Source organism: Arctopsyche grandis, chromosome 1, assembly GCF_051622035.1.
Source record: "Arctopsyche grandis isolate Sample6627 chromosome 1, ASM5162203v2, whole genome shotgun sequence".
Lineage (NCBI taxonomy): Eukaryota > Metazoa > Arthropoda > Insecta > Trichoptera > Hydropsychidae > Arctopsyche > Arctopsyche grandis.
In genome coordinates this window covers 21,866,837-21,885,878 of record NC_135355.1, presented here as the reverse complement: position 1 = coordinate 21,885,878, position 19,042 = coordinate 21,866,837, and the positions used below count along the sequence as shown (strand labels likewise).

Genomic DNA, 19,042 nt, shown 5'->3' with positions numbered 1-19,042 from the left:
ATACAGCGCAAGCTGATCTGCACTTAATATACACAGACCTAGTAACTAATAATTTTCTTTTGATATTTGAATTTAATTCTAATATAATAGTAATAGTTTTAATTTAATTTTTATTTCGGTATTTTGTACGCTACTGGTTTCAGCTAAGTTGGCCTGTGTACCCTTCGTTGGCTTGGTGCGTACGCACCATAAGACGATCATCTTACCAGGTTCTCTAGATTTGGCAAACTTGTAGTCTATAACTACCTCAAGTACTCGTGTTATGTAAAAACCATTTAACAATTACATTTGTAAAAACATTGTTAATGTTTCGACAAAAGTTATGACAAATACTTATAGTATAGCATTAAAATATTGAAGTACATACTTACAAATACGTGTTCCACCATTGTATAGGTATAATAATTTTAAAATCTTGATTCCTGAAATCGATGATTAAATTGTTTTCTAGTATGATTATAGATACATTAAATTAAACCACTCCAATTCGATCTTATCAAAATCTTAATCTTTTTGTTTTCTCACTAAGATAAACAATTAATTAATGATTGTGGCTGGGTATATATACGCGAATTCGATTTTGTAGGACAGTCATAAGTTGTTGTGTGTTCACCATGCTGTTCCTGACTATTGCTGCTGCCTTCTTGGTGTGCGCCAATGGTAACACATCAATGATTTTTTGTAACCACCCTTAAAATTTTTATTTTTGAAAGTGTTTGCTAATTTATTTCTGTAAATTTAGGCGCTGTCCTCCCACCTGTACCAATGCTTGATGGACGCATCGTTGGAGGTACCCCAGCTACTATCAGTGACGCTCCTTACCAAGTAGCTTTGTTGATGGACTACTGGGGCACTGGATCCTACTCTCAATCTTGCGGTGGTTCCATCATCAGCAGGAACGTCATCTTGACAGCTGCTCACTGCACTGACGGGTATTTACCTGATTTATTTACATATATGTATTGCATGATCCTTTATATATTATAAAAAAAAATACATACGGAAAAATTTCGAATAGATCCCGAGCTGCCCAATGGAGAATCCGAGCTGGATCCTCCTTTCATAACTCCGGCGGACAAGTCATCCAAGTCTCCAGATTCACCCAACACTCTGGATTCAACTCTCGATTGGATAACGATGTTTCCCTCCTCTTCTTGGCCACTCAATTGACTTTGGGAAGCGGTGTTGCCGTCATCAACCTCCCATCTCAAGGACAAACCGTCGCTGATGGCGCTTCTGCTTTCGTCACCGGTTGGGGAGCCCTCACTGTAAGTAAAATATTTCAATACATTGTTAAATCAAATGGTTAAAAGTGCATTAAAAAATATATTTTATGAATTGCAGGAAGGTGGAAACTCACCCACTCAATTGTACAAGGTAACTATCCCAATTGTTAACCAAAACCAATGCGTCAATGCTTACTCTTCGTTCAACCCAGTCACCAACAACATGATCTGCGCTGGACGATTGGGAGTTGGTGGTCAAGATGCTTGCCAAGGAGACTCTGGTGGCCCACTTGCCGTCAACAATGTTCTCATTGGTGTCACTTCATGGGGAAGTGGATGCGCTCGACCTCAATACCCCGGAGTATGGGCTAGAGTACCCATGTTCAGAAACTGGATCAACTCCAACATGTAAATTGTCGCAACAAAACAATTTTACATGTAAAACAGCTTTAATTAATTGTGTGTATTCAACCATAAAAAATGTATACCGACTGAATTATAAGGAATAAAAACCTTCAACACACATTTTTTTACTATTATTAAAGTACATATAGGTACTAAACCTAACCTTTTCCTAAACAAACAATACCAAAATATATTTCTAAACATACAATACAAAACAAAAATCTTTAAAAATAAATAAAGCTTGTTTTGTTGAATATCATTCAGTTGTCTGCAAAAATGGTCAAAGATGTAAATGAAAATAATCAAAAACTTGGAAATTTTGGTAAAAAATATTCATATCTACATAAGTACATATGTATATCTACAATGTACTTGGACATACATATCTTTGACTCTGATCCATGTATTGACTTAATAAATATCTCTAGTTAATTTTAAAAAAATCATGTCGATTTATAAATCTCCTGAAAATGATGAGGATATTTAAAAAAAATCACGACTCCTGCAAATGGATTGTAGTGCAAGATATAAATTGTTTTCAAATCTTGCGTATCTGTTTGAAATTAAAAAAAAAATGATCAAGTTATTTGGGCCATTATAATTAAAAGTGGCATAAGTCCACTTTTCTTCATTTCGAGAAATATTTCGCAAAACATTAAATATACTGTTTTGCGTTTAACTATATTTTAAAATACTGATGGCTTGGAATACGTTTATTCTTTTTTCCGAGATGTTGATAGCAATTTGTGAAGTAAGTCAACCAAAAATAGTGTTTTTGAACTGAAAGTTGGACTTCCGCCACTTTCAAATATAATGGCTCATATGCTAGTATGTTATTTGTCATCAGGTTTCAAAATTTTTTCTCTTCATACATAAGCATATATGTACGTAGTAACAATATATGAAGTTACTGATTTGATCTACGTTTTCATGATTTAGAAAAAAATGTATATCGATATCTTGGTGCACAGATTGTATGTCCATTTTTGAATTTGTATCGAATTTTAAGTTTGTAGATGCTGGAGTAATTCAGACTTTTCCTTTTAAGGTAATTTATATATACCATATAAATTACCATATAAAATGGAGAAAATATATGTGCACCAAGCCATCGATATATTCAATAAATTTTATTGAACTGTGATCTATCAGCTGAGTTGAGATTGTAGATTATTTTGCATACCTTAAATATGCTTTAAGATCGGAATTAATCAGTATTTTTAAATTTATTTTTTAAATCTGGCTTTACCTTTTTAATTTTCACATTCACAGTTGGTATTCTTATTACTTTAGATTTCTAAGATTATATAAAATTCTCAGTGATATGTACTTCAAATAGTAACAAAAAATATTCGATATTTAAAACTGATAAAATTTCATACTACGTATATGCGTATTAATAAAAATGTATTGAAATTTTTCCTTTGCTCGTGATTTACAATACAATAATAACAGTGTAAGTGTTACTAACAGCAATATTTTGGAATGTACATACATAGGTTTGTTATTCGCATTGACTTTTATCATATTTGAAATAATCGTATCATTCTGATTGTTATCAAAGTGGCTCAGTATCATTTTTTTCTTTCATCAAAACTTCAGTGTCGACTTGTGATGCAATTGAGACTAACGAACATTATTTGTTGCAATATGTTTCTTATACTACTTGTTGCTACGTGTTTGTTTGGCGTTCAAGGTAAATCACATCAAATGAAGTATTAAAGTATTGGAACTGTTTATAAGCCCATAATTTCGTTAATTCTAATGATTCCATTTCAAAATACAAGTTAAACCCTTTTGTATATGTATTCAATATACAGCTTCTGAGCCTAATCTTAATAATCGTATAATTGGTGGTGATTATGCAAACATTTATGATGCTCCACATACAGCAGCTATATTATTGGATAAAGAAAGCATCGGTTCTTTTTGGCCGGTCTGTACTGGAATAGTGATCGGTGTCAGAACTATCTTAACAGCAGCTCAATGCACTAACGGGTAAGGTTTATAATTGAAGATATGCGATTAGAATGTAATCATATTATAATCCGAATTTCTTTTAGAACTTATGGTTCACAATGGTTGGTCCGGGCCGGGACTCCATATCACAATTCTGGTGGACAATTAAGGTTCGCTTCGTATCTTGTCCAGCACCCCGACTTCAATAGCAATTACGATAATGATATTTCAATAATAGTTGTGCAACAAGACTTCATTTTGGGAGCTGCTCTTGCTATTGGGACGTTGCCTAACGAAGGAGAAATTGTTCCTGGGGGCGCAATCGGAGTTCTCAGTGGATTTGGACCAATATTCGTAAGCGATGCATATTTACTTTCTATATAATAACATATTTTGATTTGTAACCCATTCCACGTACCGTTTAAATTACAGGAAGAAAGTGTTTTTGGGAACCACATGTACATTGTGAAAGTCCCCATCATCAATCAAGAAGAATGCGTCGCAGCATATACATCATACAACCCCGTCACGGATAATATGATCTGCGCTGGTGATTTGGAAAATGGGGGCATAGGTCCTTGTCAAGAAGACCTCGGTGGTCCCTTAGTCGTTAACAATGTCATCGTCGGTATCACGTCTTGGTCTTTAGGGTGTGCAAGACCAAAATATCCAGGCGTGTGGACCAGAGTCTCCAAATACAGGGCGTGGATTGATGAAAATTTGGTATAAATTTAATATTATATATTCTGTATATTTGACATTTTAAATAATTTATATGCTTATGTACTCCAATCTATTCAATATACCCATGTACATATGTAATTCAAAGATTTTCCCTGGAAAAAAATAAATGATTAATTAATTGCATTCAAAGTATGTACATACACATTTGTAAAGAAAATGCACACACGTACATATGTAGTAGTTGATAGTTGAAAATTTGTATATATTTTCTGAAAAATGAGAATTTATAATTTTTTTATATTTAAATATTTTATTTATTTTATAATAAATGAAAGTTTTCGTGTAAAGTTTTATTTAGTTTTTAATACATTTATAAATAATCCACTCGAAATAAACTATTCAGCTAACGATTCTATATTCGTTTTCTTTGAAATTATATTTATTTTTTCTATATAAGTCGACCTCTATTAATAAATCTTTTAAATTATCGTAAAACATTTTAAAGCATTACATTTCAAATTTTAATTTTAATTCAATTAATAGATGGCGATATGTCTCATTTTATCGATGTTTAATTTTTATCAATTAGATAATATTGCATGTTGATCGATTATAATGTATTATTATCAATGATATACGTAATTATTAGATTATTATGGTTCGAATGTCGTACATGTACATATTATAATGTATTTTATTATTATCTTTTGTAATGTATTTTATTATTTGTTCTGTTTTGATTTAAGACTGTTGGTTTTCCTTTTAAAATAAAATAAAATATGCAATACAAGGCTTGCGGATACACTTAGAATATTTTTATATTTAAAATATGAATTATTATGTATGTACATATATATTTACGTATAAGCATATGTATTATATGCGATAGAATCGGGTGATTTTCTATTTATACAGCTATCTGCGAAAATTTTCCGTAAAGTAATATGATTTTCGTCGCGGGCAACTTGTGCTCAGAGTTGAATTTACATATTTCTCGCATCAATCAATGGCGGGAGCAGAAAAACGAGAGGACCCGAGAAGGGTGAGCAACCCAACCCAACCCTTGGCTCCGACTTATGAAACGTAGAACTTTCTTGGTCGCAAAATACTCCATACATTTCACACAAAGGTGAAAGGCAACAAGACCACATATGTACATATATACGTATAATATATTATAGCGTCAAAAATTCCTGTACGTAATCCAAAATCGATAAATCCAATAAATCTATCAATAGTTTATCAATTTCGATCACTCACATGTTTTCAGTGACAGTGTCCACAGAGGATTTTGCTCCCAAACAATCACGCCCCTCCCCCCTCCACCCACGCCATATCTCAATTTAGCTTGGCTAACATTTGTTACCTGTCAACAATAAGATAATTCTCTCTTCTCACTGACCAACTTGAAGAGAAAGCTCTCCATCTATTCTTGGCCAGTAAACAGGACTGTCCTTAGACTTTATGTGTAGTTGCGAAAGAACACTCTGGATTGAGCCCATAAGCATACACTTGAACGGCAGTTTTGGGTATCGTTTGATGCTTCGCAATATTGCTCTTTTTATAGTATTCGATTACAGATTCGCGATTAAATCTAAACAAAATCTGCTAGCTCGAAGATAAAAGGTAAAAATGCAATCCAATTCAAAAGAATTACTCTCAATGGGTGCGTAATCAGGAAACCCCTAGATCGTTAGCGTATACCTATAACTGTAGACTCCAGATTACAAAAGTACGTCAATTTATAACATTGAAAGAAGTCCTTTTAAAATAAAAAAAATACATTTATAACCACTTTCGCATTTGCAATAAATACACTATATCAACATTTGAAAAAATTTGTGATAAAATTGAATATATTATATAAATTGAAAACTCCGAATGCTGATATTCAACATAACACGAGGGCGATACGTGATATTCGAGAATATTAGGATAATCAAAATCGCAACGTTTGACCCGGATCACAAAGTACACAAAGCGAATGAGAGCCTTCTCGAGATTTTCACGGAAAAGCTCGCACAGCGTCTGGCAATAAACTTTCTTATAAAGTTTGTGAAATGTTTGGAGCATGCGTACTACGCTACAACCCGTCCCTTTCTTTCTCATTTCCCGTCCCATTATTTTAACTCTGACCTTGGAGTTTTCCCATAATTTTTCTTTACTCTTTCCGGCATACGAGAGTGCGAAGCCCTAAAAAAAATCGAGTTGAAATGGACCAACCCGTGCGGAATCTTTGAATTCGTTTGTACACTCACTCTGTCCAAACAATTTATTCGTCATGCAATATTTTTACCGTTCTATTTTGATGAGCATCTTAATTTTGAATGAATCACGCTAAAGCCGTAAATTGAAGAAATACCAAAAAATATGCCGATGTGTTTTCCAGTATCTAAAATGAAACCGAATATTTGAATAATGATTAAATATTTATTTTACGGGATATAATTCCCGCTTGGTTTAATAGACGATAGGGGGAAGGGGGGTGATGAATGAAGGTGGAAGTGTGAGGATTGTGCGGGAAAATTGTGGTAGGAGAGAGGTATGTACAGTTTTATGAGCGGCACAAAATCGTAAAGCATCACTCTTATATTTATATTGGTCGGTGTAATTTTCCTCAAAGTGAACCCAAACGTCTGAAAAAGGTCGGATCCGTGGGATGAGAAGAAGCGAGGGGAGTGAAGGGAGGGGCAAGATAAATATACAGCCAAAATAATGGTCCTTTGTCGGAGAGAGGGAGGAAGTAGAAGCGAACCAAAGCAAAAAGCAGTGATGCAGAACCAACAAAATATTAATTTAAAAAATGTAACTAACCTTTAAAAAGACTTTTTCTCTTAAGGACAGTAAAAAATAAAATAAATTATACTCATTTAAAAAAATTATATTAAATATAATAACAATCTAAAATATTAAACAGTGTGGCAAACATATTATGTACTTTTTTTGTCAATTTCTCTAGTTGAGTATCGCTGTGAGGAGAGCTGGGTTCGCCAGTGGATTTATGGAGGTCACTTTTGCGGGTGTGGAAATCCGAATGGAAAAGCGATACCTTTCGAGCCACCATGGTGGCCCAAGCAAACTGAAGGACCTATATTACAATTATGCGGTCCGAGCCCGGAAAACACCATTAGAGCTCACCCTGCGAACTCGCGGCTTTTCCATTTTCAATTAAGCCCAACGCGTTCCTAGAATTCGCGACTGTAAAATTTCAAACAGAGCCATAAGACTCGATCTTAAATCGAAAATCATCTCCTATAAATTAATTCTAATATATATATATATATATATATATATATATATATATATATATATATATATATATATATATATATGTAAATATATATATATATATATATATATATATATATATATATATATATATATATATATATATATATATATATATATTATTTATATTTCACACATACCGTGTTATGATGTGTCGGTATAATGAGGTGGTTATAGCTAATTATGTTGTATTCATTCTTGGCGAGTCGGAAGAAACTGAAAACGAGCGCGTCGAGAGGTCGTCAAAAAGTTGGATTCAAAACAAATAGATTGAAATTGATAGCCCAGTGTTATTTATGCGCGACATCTTCACGCTCGTTTTCCCCACTTTTCTTCTGTTTATAAATACGCATTTAGTTATAAATAGGCCATTGAACGAGTGCGTTACAATGAAGCGGCGCTAAACGTCCCGACACTCTAAATAGCTACTGACAAATTAACTCCTACTATAGCGACGGCTATACGAGTATGTTGACGCGCGTGTGGAAATTTTTGATTTTTCCGACATAAATACTATAAATTCCGGTATTTCTTCAAATTAACATTATTTTAGACTAGCTTTAAATGCTTTTATTAATGCTAGATGGTTTTTTAAATTTCACTTATTAATCTACAAGTCGTTGAAAGCCAACAGAAAACAAAAAATTCAAAACCACACATTAACACATTTCAATTTAAATATTATAGAAAATGGTGATGGTAGTAATATCTGCTACGTTATATATATTAAAATATGTAAAAAAGTAATCGATCATTTTTCAGCATTCATTTTCAATATATATAATAATATAGGTAAATAAACTTATGAAGATAATCATTTTAAAGCGTTCAAACTGGTTGCCGAAAGTCTGGGTCTAAATACACAATCATCTGATGCATTCTTCGTACCGGTACAGTATTGGTCCGAAGCCAAAAAGACTAAAATATAAAAAAATACCATAAGCGTAAGAAAAACGAACAACTAACTCCCTCTCAAAATTAGCATATGGTTGAATCGTCAACGCTCACTGCCCAGAAAGAACGAGAGAAAGAGAGCGAGAGAGAGAGTGGGAGATTAACGTGTCAGAGTACCGCACATTTCAGATTCAATTCCAAGCTTAACCCAATTTTAAAACGACTATTTATAAACAGACGATTTCAGATTATTTTTGCATCAGATCCTTCGTTTAAGAAGGCCTGGACTTCGTTTAAATTGTAATGGCGCATAGTAGCATTCTTAGCGTCCTAACAAACACAAACTCAAAGATAAATTATATTTTCGTTCATTTTTTAATTGATTTTATTGTACTAATCGCCAATTTTGCATCACGAAGAACGTGTCTCCACAATCACGACGAATTAATATATATGAGACAATGAATTGTCCCAAAGAACCGACTTGAAGTATTTCAATAAACACTTTCATTCACAATGTGACACGATTCCCCCATAAATTGACACATACAAGATCACGATTTTATCCTTTCCCTCTAAAAGTCTATAGCATCTTTTAAATATTGAAGAAAAATGACGAAATCCTATTCGATTTCGATAGCATACAACTCATAAATATTTATTTGATTATTATTCGCACAGGTCACAGAACTTTGACGATGGCACGCGGTCGTTAATCAAACACCATTCAACACCTCAATTACGTTAATATTATGGTAACACGGTGGGTGATTTATTCATTTTCAAGCATAAACGTTACAAATCTTTCATTTGAAATAATTCAAAATAAATAAATGCCATATAAATTAAGCTTTAAATACAGTTTGAAAATATAGTATATTTATTGTTTCAATTAGCCAGTGTACATTCTTTGTATTGACTTATTTGTCTGAATTTTCCGAGAAAATATTTCCATTATTTCTTAAGTTGTCATCTCATCCTACGATAAGTATAAGTACATATATCAACTGTTTTTAACCATTGTTTTTAAGACAATCTACCGTTACATATGAAATAACTATTTGGTCACAACACCCCTGAATGACATTCAATATGCACTTATATGTACATATATAAAAGAATTCGAAAAATCTCAAAATATCGTTTATAATTTGTCTTCAATTTCTTTTTTGAATAATTGAGCTGTTTCTACCTAAATTTCTAAAATACATAAATATGTATATAAATAGAAGGGAACTTTGAACGTGATTCCACTTATAAATTTGTCATGTATGCATATGTGTTACATACATACATATGTACATATGATTAAATATGTATATTGAAATAAATATTGAGAAATCACCAGTGATCATTATAAAAAATATGACGCAACGCCAATAATTTTTTTTTGCCTAAATGCTTGAAATCCAACAAAGCCCGAAAAAGTCGAAATATTTGACTTATCAAAAGCGCGCCAATATATGCATGCGCTTAACGGCGGCTACGGTAGTAAAATTTTATTTAATAACCGTGCATAAATTAATTTTATTTATATTTTTGAAGATTTTATTGACGAATCAATAAAAATTCAACTTTTGATCTGCCGCTTGTTGGCATTTTTTCGGCAAATAAAAGTAGATGGCGTTAATTACTATTTTCTGTAATATGCGTACATACATACATATGTATATGTATGTATTTACATAAATATGCGTATACCTTAATCCGAGGTCGTGATATGTCATTACAAATGAAGGATAAAAACAAACTGAATATTTAAATGCAACGGCAAAAAAATATTGCGAATCAATGTTGTTTGTGTAAAAACAAACACATTTGTCAAATGATTTTATTGTCGTGCATAATGAACAGGTTTTATAAAGATTAACCAAGTTTATTGATGTATAACTAACTGAAAGTAGAGAGCCTTTTTTGTTAAATTTTATATTAACTTTATATGTTCAATCTTAGTGTACATTTCGTACATTCATGAACATACTAGTTTAATCAAACATAATTCAATCTGGCCAGTTATAGTGTACACAAATATCATGCTCGTGTATGAACAAAATATCATGCTCGTGAACAAACCGGAGTGAACATTTGGACTGTAACATATGCATTTTTTTTTAAATATATAATTGAGAGGAATCGATTAGCGTATAAAAATATATTGAATCAAAATATTATAATACATTGAGTCGATTTCAAAGTACATGTTTCAAACGCTCACTTAATATAAAATTTTGTATTATAGATTTGCCAATTTCGACATATATATATATATATATATATATATATATATATATATATATATATATATATATATATATATATATATATATATATATATATATATATATATATATATATATATATATATATATAAATATATATGTATATATATATATATATATATATATATATATATATATATAATCCAAAAAAAATCCTTATATTTATTTGTATATAATATGCACATCGAATTAGAGGAGTTAAGTGAGAAGAAAAGAGGAAAGGAAAGGGTGAACGACGTAGGACGATGTGTTGCCTTTGCCTTTAAGTTTCGTGAAATGTTTCAGCATTCAATTCACTACCATCCGCAAAGAAGTTTTACTTCAAAAATTGCGGTTATGTGGAATTTTCTTTATTCATCAGTAATCAATGAATTTGGTCACTCAATTAAAGTTGATCATTGACTAACTGAGGCCTGATTAAAAAAATCAATCATCCCCTAAGATATAATCAGATATTTAAATTGAGACTTAGTTCACGGTAGCTGCAAGCATGTTAAATACGACAGATCCAACTTTAATCACCCGACAACAATCTGACTACTTTCATCAACTCGGAATGATATATATGTACATACATAAGTTGGTAAACACGACCGATAATACATCACCACCGAACGAGCGCCACAATATGAACTGCTATTATAAAATATTTACAAAATTTGGCAGTTGAATCCATGATTTACAATACATACGTACATACATATATATTCTTATATGCTAACATTATAATAATATTATTTTCGTTCAATATTTCACGACGGCAAAGCGGTGACGCGCTTTGATGCGCCGCAAGTAACGACCCGACCAGAATAAACCGGTGTCTGGTCTGGCCAATATGCTGGGTCACACCTTACCCAGTCCCCCGATGAGACCAGATCCTGACCAGAGACCAGACAACAAAATAAAATGGACCGCAATCGATCGATCGGACTCTTTGAGAGGCGGCGATCCGGGTCGATGTCATCATCTTGCATATATTGTGTATCGCATTCTCCGTGTTGAATCATCAAACTCAAATGATGAATTCACACACTGATTATTATTGGTATGAGATGATTTTATATTACATAGCTTTGTTTTTTCAATTTAATTTAAAGGTGCATCTCAATGGAAACGATACGTGACAATTGTGCCTTAAAAATGACTATAGATCCAAGATTATCAAGCTATTTATATTCATAAATAGAGCAAGAATGATACATTTATAAAAATTATAATTAGTTGAACTAGTGACTTACAGTTAGTCCAAAGAATTGCGTCAACGTTCTGTAATTGGTCGTAATAATCGAAACTACATACATACATACATATAGTAAATTCCAATAATATTTATTAAACAAATGTAACAGGGATGACAACGATAAAATCAATGAATCTTTAAAAACAAACAACTCTAACATTTTCATTTCGTCAACAGAATGAAATAAGTATTTTTATATAAAATTATAAGGCCACATCCCATAGTAGTTGGTAACCATGTTATACAGTTAATTTGGTTACTATTACCCCCATCCTGCCAGTCGGTGTTCGCACGGGAGTGTGCTTAGACCAGAGTTAAGTGGAGCGAACCAGTGGTAGCTGAGAGTCGCCGCCATTTTCCCCGCGTAACGCTGTTGATGTAAATGGCTTCGTAAGTGATCTCCAGCGAAGACAATACCTCACCACTTGTCCATCATCGACGAAGGTGAATGTCGTGATCTAATCAGGACCCTATAAAATATCATCTCGCATGTCTTCCTGCAAAGTCCGCTTGTTGAATAATGATCAGCTGATGCTCAATTCCGGATGAAATAACTATAAAATGGCTTATAACCCCGAAACCAAAATAAACTTCAAAAGGTGAATACTGAGCATTTATTTTATTTAAAAATAATTAAAAAGTCGATACTATTCTTAAAAAAGACATGAAAAAAATCTACTTTTTTTCGATTGGTAGGAGGTACAGGCCATTTATTAAAATTTTGTTAGCATTTTGTTTAGTTACCATTTATTTTATTTTGAAGCTGAAGGGGTCTGTTGGGCCTGACGGTGTGCCCCCTGACGTATTAAAGGCATTCTGTGATTCGCTCTTAGAGCCTCTTCAGTTTATTTTTAACCTTATTCTGGGTTCTGGTAATTACCCTGAAAAATGGAAATTATCTAGAGAAAATTACAGACCTATTGCTATCATCTCGGCTATTCCCAAAATTTTCGATAATATCCTTCACCGTTTGATTCTTTTGCAGTTCAAAAGATTGTTGTGTGATGAGCAGCATAGTTTTTCACCATGTCGTTCCACTACCACTAATCTTGCCTGCTTTTCATATTATACCATGTCTAAAGTTGACCGTGGACGACAAGTTGATGTAGCCTACTTTGACTTTCGAAAAGCATTTGATCTTGTCAACAATGACGCTCTTATGATCAGATTACTGTTACCATCTTATAATGACAGACTTTCTTTTTTCCATATTGCAAGTTTGTCTCAGCGTAGAAGGGTTTCTGATTTGTTAATTTTATATAAGATTGCTAATGGTATTCTTGACACATCTGTTTTAAGCGAGATTAATTTTAACGTTAATGCCCGATTTTCCAGATGCACAAATCTTTTTTATCCACCTATTTGTCAAAGCAACACCTCTTTCAATAGTGCAATCGTTCGTATATGCCGTATTTACGATAGCTTAGATGATTGTCCTGACCTCTTTAGTGACTCTTTTAGTATTTTTAGGACAAAGGTGAAGAAAATAATATGTGGTTGATTTGCTTCTTCACCCTTATAGTCTTTCTTTTTCTTTTTTACTTTATCTGTATCTTTTTCTTTATCTGTTTCTTTTCTTTTTTTTTAAATCTTGATGTTTTTGTAATTTTACTTTTTTATATCACCATGTGGTGCTCACTGTAAATGGAATATTATATTTTTATTTATGTTTATTATTATTTTTTGTCTCATTATACAACTTTCTTTTTATATTTTATTCTGTATGTGTGCCTATTTAAATAAAATAAAAATAAAAAATAAAAGATTAGCTGAAGTGGGCTTTTCTCCACGTCTTTTTAAACTCTTTGCTTCTTATCTTAGTGATAGGAAGCAATTTGTTAGATATGGTATTTATGAATCTCCTTCATTTTTTACGCGATCTGGTGTAACTCAGGGGTCCACCTTAGGCCCTTAGACTATTTACAATAGTCATTAATAACCTCCCTAAAGTACTACGCAATGCTTCATGTCTCTTGTTTGCAGACGACGTTAAACTATTCTTTGCTGTTAAGGATGAGAGGCAAGCCTCTCTCCTTCAAGCTGATATTAACGTTGTTTTAGAGTTCAGTTCCAGTTTAGGGCTTGAACTGAATACTAGTAAATGTGCCATTATGAGTTATGGACGTGCGAATTCGCTCTATTGTCACGGATATTCCATTGGATCCGTATTGTTGAAGCGCGTGGAATCAATGGTCGACTTGGGTATCACTTTTGATCCTCAATTCACCTTTAACAATCACATCAAGACAATCGCTGACGTTTCCTTTCGTCGACTTGGATTTGTCTTGAGATATGCTAGATTATTCTCCAACCCCTTGTCTTCTCGCTTGCTTTTCAACTCGCTTGTTAGAAGTAAGCTAGAGTATAATGCAATTGTGTGGAATCCGCATGAAGCAAACTACTCTCTTATTATAGAAAAAGTGCAAAAAGCATTTCTTCGTTTTCTTTATAAGAAAGAGTATGGGTACTACCCATATCTCAATCCTACTCCTTTCCTTTTGGGCATGCTTGGGTATAATTCCCTTGAACTTCGGAGAAACTTCTCGTTAATTCGTTTCGTTCTCCAGCTATTGCGTGGTAATACGTCATGCCCGTTGTTGCTGGAACAGTTGGGACTTTATGTCCCTAATAATTATGTGCGTGGTAGACATCATCATTTGATGGTTGTACCTGCTGATCGCACAGTTCTTTTTCGAATGGCCCCTATTCCAAGAGCTATTCGACTTCTCAATGAAATCGTTGCTGCTGTCCTTGAATGTGATATTTTCCACCTCGGGGAGCGTAGATTATCGGATATTATATTAACATATTTATCTGGTAACTTACGCTCATCATTACTTTCTTAATTTGAATGTGATGAATGAGTGGAATCTTAATCTACTCTCTTCCATTTGGGCCTCGCAGTGATTTTATTTTTTATTCATATTTTGTTTTATTTTATTTTACTTTTTCTTTCTCCTTTGTACATTTTTATATACTATTTTAATTTTGTTCAGTGTAAACAAAGAATGGGATTTATGGATTTTATTTTTAATTTTTACACTTTTGTTATTTTTTTTTCTCTCTGAATGATGTATTATTTTCCTTTTGTTACTTTTTTTTTATTATTTTATTTTTCCATGTTTTCTGCTTTTGCTTTTTTCCTTTATTTACAGTTTACTTGTTTTTATATAATGTTTTTATATCTTTTTCAAATGTAGGCCATTGTGGCGCATTAGGTTCTTCCTGTAATGCCACAATGGTCCAAAACTATTAAATAAATAAATAAATTAAAAAAAAAAAAAATCAGTGATTTTTTTCAATTTAACGTTCCCTTGATAATATGAAAGTTTTCTACTAGGTGTATTGATTAAAATCCCATATTCGCTTTTCTCTTTCCGGCCTAATATACATACAAAATCCAAAAATAAATATAAAATGTAAAGTAATTTGTTAAAACTGAATAATATGACTAAATTTAAATAAAAATTTGTTGAGCCCACACTTCTACTTTTCAACAATTTTCATGAATGCAGCACAAAATCGAGTCATAGAAATTAAGAACACATCAGAGAAAAAGAGCTTAAATTTATAAACACACAAAAACCATTTGAAAACAAAATCAATCAGAATAAGAGAATAAATTAGAACTAGACGCAATTAGAATAGTTCTTAAATACAGAGACTTGATACAATGTCATAAAAACAACATTAAATTCAATTCATTTTGTATTTAAAACAAACTAAAGTTTCGCGAAACGCTTGAGAAGCTTCGTAGCAGATGCCACTATTAGACGTGTAAACATATCAATTTGTTGAATATCAAAAGCGTCTGAGCGATTCGCTTCCTCTAATTATTCGACACTCTCGAACAACACAGGAATGCGAGAATATTTGAACGAACTCGAAAATATATTACATTACAGTCGTTCTCAATCGTTAAATTCGCAAATAAATAATTATACACTGCGAAAGAGTACACACTTTTAATTACATAGAAACGAGTGCACGTGAGAAGAGTGTCGAACACGAGACAATGGTCGTTAACAATTGAATCGACAACACAATTATATATGTCATTGAAATAAATAATACAATGTCGAATAGATATACTTCCTGATTCAGTGCTATATACTATTAGTGCTTTATTTATTTTTTCGTATGATTACGAATAATTCACACGTAGAGATTTACGATATAATATTACCAAAATTAATGTACGTGCCAACTTCTTAAAAATACGTAATTGAATTTCATCGCGACACTTGAACAGATAACAATCTATACATACGTTATAAAAATATTTTCTAAGCATTGAAATTTATCAATATTATTAAGAAAATTAATCTCCAAAAATTAGCAATTAACAACTGATATATCTACATATGTATGCACATCTATACTCACCACTGTAACTAGTTGATACATAACAAATTGGAGTTTTTTTTTTTTCATATAAGATCGATGGTGTTATACGTTTTTCGTTATAATACTATTTTCGTTATAATACTAGTGTTAGTTTACGAAAGACAGTCAAAGAAAGAAAAATAGACATTTTACTCAGTTGAACAAATGAAGACATAAAAATGAAAATGGGCAAGATCAATAAAATATACTAAAAAAATGGACAGCCGAGGGAAGAAAATATATAAAATAACATAAAGGTAGGCAATTTTTTTCTTCCATTCTTAATCTGTTTAACACACTCGTCATTTTGGAGCAATCTGTTAGATGATAGTGCATGGTTAATTAATGTATAATAAAAAAAATTATAAATATATATTATATGTGCATACCATGAAGGCCTAAAAGGTAAACCCCAATACGCTTCCCTGGACAATTATAAAGATCGATAAACAAATTATATTTAAAAAGTATCATAGAGACATCTATTGAAAAATTCGATAATATTTATATTTCGAGAAATACATACATTATAAAGAGTGGGTAGCATTTAATAATATCAGAAAATTCGAGATGTTATAAACTCGAATTTGCGAGAGATAAATAAGATATATTTATGTACATATGTATATACAAAAAAAAACTTCATCTATTGTTTCTACGTACAGAGATAAAGTAGATATGGGTAGATATCTCGTCGACTTAATCATCATAGTAGTCTTTCCAGAAACATTTTCAAATATCTCTACTACAATGTTACGACGTATCTCAACTTTTAATTCAATATTAAATGCAAATAAATTATTTTAAAAATAATTAATACCCTAGAATTTTCAATTTAAAAGGTTTTGGTATTATTACATACATTATTTTGTTTTATTCATATACATACATATGTATGTATATGCCAGAAAAACCTAACAGGTAAGCCCCAATGCACTTTCCTTGCCAATTACAAACAATTATACAATATCATAGAAATATAAAAGGTAGCATTTCATAATATCAGCAAATATGAGATGCTAATAAACTTGAATTTGCGAGAGATTCATAAGATATGTACTTATATATACATGTATATGTATATATATATATATATATATATATATATATATATATATATATATATATATATATATATATATATATATATATATATATATAATTTAATGGTCAAACTCAATAATGCTGGTGCTTCACATCAACCAGGAAGGATTACTGTCCCGACATAACATCGTCTTGCAAAAATTCCATCGATGACAGTCAAACTGCACTCAGCAGCCATTCTTGCAAAAATGCTGATATTATTGATGTAGAATCACAAATAATAATACTATCGTAAAATCAAATTTATTTCTATCTCAGAACATTACAAATACATAGAAAATAAAACCATCCTGCAATTAAATTTATATTGATAAAAAAAAATCGGATTGAAATTACTTTGTTTTGTGGATGAAAAGGAATGCCAGATTTGAATAAAAGATACATAACAAAAGCTGCAAAATACCCAAATGTCAACATATGTACAGATACATATTTATGTATTGCACTGTGCGGCATTGAAAAGTACAAACGAAATTATCCCTTACTCGTTAAGAATAACGTATTCAATGACTCAGCCTAACAATTTCAGTATCAGTATCGGATAAAAACATTGAAATGTGAAAGAGTAAAAGAATTTCTTTTCAGCTTCCAGCCTCCAAGGCGGCCAGGACGCAAACACGTGTGTGAAGTCGAAGATAATTCTAAGAAAATTAGGTTAACGAAACATCGACTTCTCCAGCATCTAGTTTCGTAAAATAATTTCAAACTTGAAAATATGTCATTAAAAAATTTATATTTGATTTTCGAGTATTTGACTGAAATATTCGGTTATCGAGTAGCTTAAACAAAAGGCCGAGTACATCCGAGTATCGAGTACTGGAACTCTACTCCTAACAAACTCGAAAGTCGAGGTAATATATGTACGTGTCTTTGTGTGATTGCTTATTCGTTCGATATTATTATTTTGACAAGTATATCCGACATTTGTTCAAATGTGGCAATCACTGTTATCGATTTCTGTCAAAACTACGCCAATACAAGGATAAAATATCACCGAACATACTCCAGGGGATGAGTTTTGGGAAGGATTTGTTGGCATAGATTAGGCATGCCAGCAATTTATTTTTGCATGTGTTTAATTATCGTGCCGCGTACCATTCTGCATGTCTGTATCTTTAAACCGTTTCGTTTCACATCCAGCATGAACTTGACTCCCTAAAAAGTTAAAACTTCAGAAAACACTATACGGACGCCACCAACCACATCCGAAAAGTTCGAACATCGCTATATATGCATACATATGGGTTTAAAATGAGAGGAGTCATCATCGGAATAAGTAGGTATTCTGATTGGAAGCACGCAATCACCGCGAGCCCCGGTCCACATTTAGATCGGCCAATCTAGCGGTATGCACACACACAAACACACCACTGGCTAAATGTAGTCGGTATATTTTGAAGTCGTCATACCTGAGCGTATTAGAAACGATAAATGAGAGCGTCGTCGGGCCGTTCCGGGAAATTGCCAAATAATGCGTCTACCTTGAGATGAGCCCAATTTTTCAGCAAAAGATGTGTGTGCGCTCGCATGTGTTTTAGCGCGAGAATGCTAGTGTCATAGACACAGTTGCGTAAATG

General features: G+C 32.3%; 2 protein-coding genes across 2 annotated transcripts; both read left to right on the top strand.

The window, feature by feature from the left end:
• Positions 1-489: 489 nt before the first annotated feature.
• On the top strand, positions 490-2,191 carry LOC143918974 (trypsin alpha-like). Its single transcript, XM_077441109.1, has 4 exons — positions 490-660; positions 743-932; positions 1,019-1,268; positions 1,345-2,191. Exons 1-4 carry the CDS (start codon positions 615-617, stop codon positions 1,636-1,638), a joined length of 780 nt encoding a protein of 259 aa, XP_077297235.1. The 5' UTR covers positions 490-614; the 3' UTR covers positions 1,639-2,191.
• A 1,046-nt stretch (positions 2,192-3,237) lies between these two features.
• On the top strand, positions 3,238-4,687 carry LOC143918965 (trypsin 3A1-like). Its single transcript, XM_077441096.1, has 4 exons — positions 3,238-3,327; positions 3,452-3,629; positions 3,695-3,944; positions 4,023-4,687. Exons 1-4 carry the CDS (start codon positions 3,246-3,248, stop codon positions 4,317-4,319), a joined length of 807 nt encoding a protein of 268 aa, XP_077297222.1. The 5' UTR covers positions 3,238-3,245; the 3' UTR covers positions 4,320-4,687.
• The last annotated feature ends 14,355 nt before the right edge of the window (positions 4,688-19,042 follow it).

Excerpts from the sequence above, each read along its gene's own strand:
- LOC143918965 (XM_077441096.1), top strand. The coding sequence starts at position 3,246 with ATGCAATTGAGACTAACGAACATTATTTGTTGCAATATGTTTCTTATA. Across the intron at positions 3,630-3,694 it reads GCAGCTCAATGCACTAACGG|AACTTATGGTTCACAATGGT; the intron begins GTAAGGTTTATA and ends AATTTCTTTTAG. Across the intron at positions 3,945-4,022 it reads GTGGATTTGGACCAATATTC|GAAGAAAGTGTTTTTGGGAA; the intron begins GTAAGCGATGCA and ends TTTAAATTACAG.
- LOC143918974 (XM_077441109.1), top strand. The coding sequence starts at position 615 with ATGCTGTTCCTGACTATTGCTGCTGCCTTCTTGGTGTGCGCCAATG. Across the intron at positions 933-1,018 it reads GCTGCTCACTGCACTGACGG|ATCCCGAGCTGCCCAATGGA; the intron begins GTATTTACCTGA and ends AATTTCGAATAG. Across the intron at positions 1,269-1,344 it reads CCGGTTGGGGAGCCCTCACT|GAAGGTGGAAACTCACCCAC; the intron begins GTAAGTAAAATA and ends TATGAATTGCAG.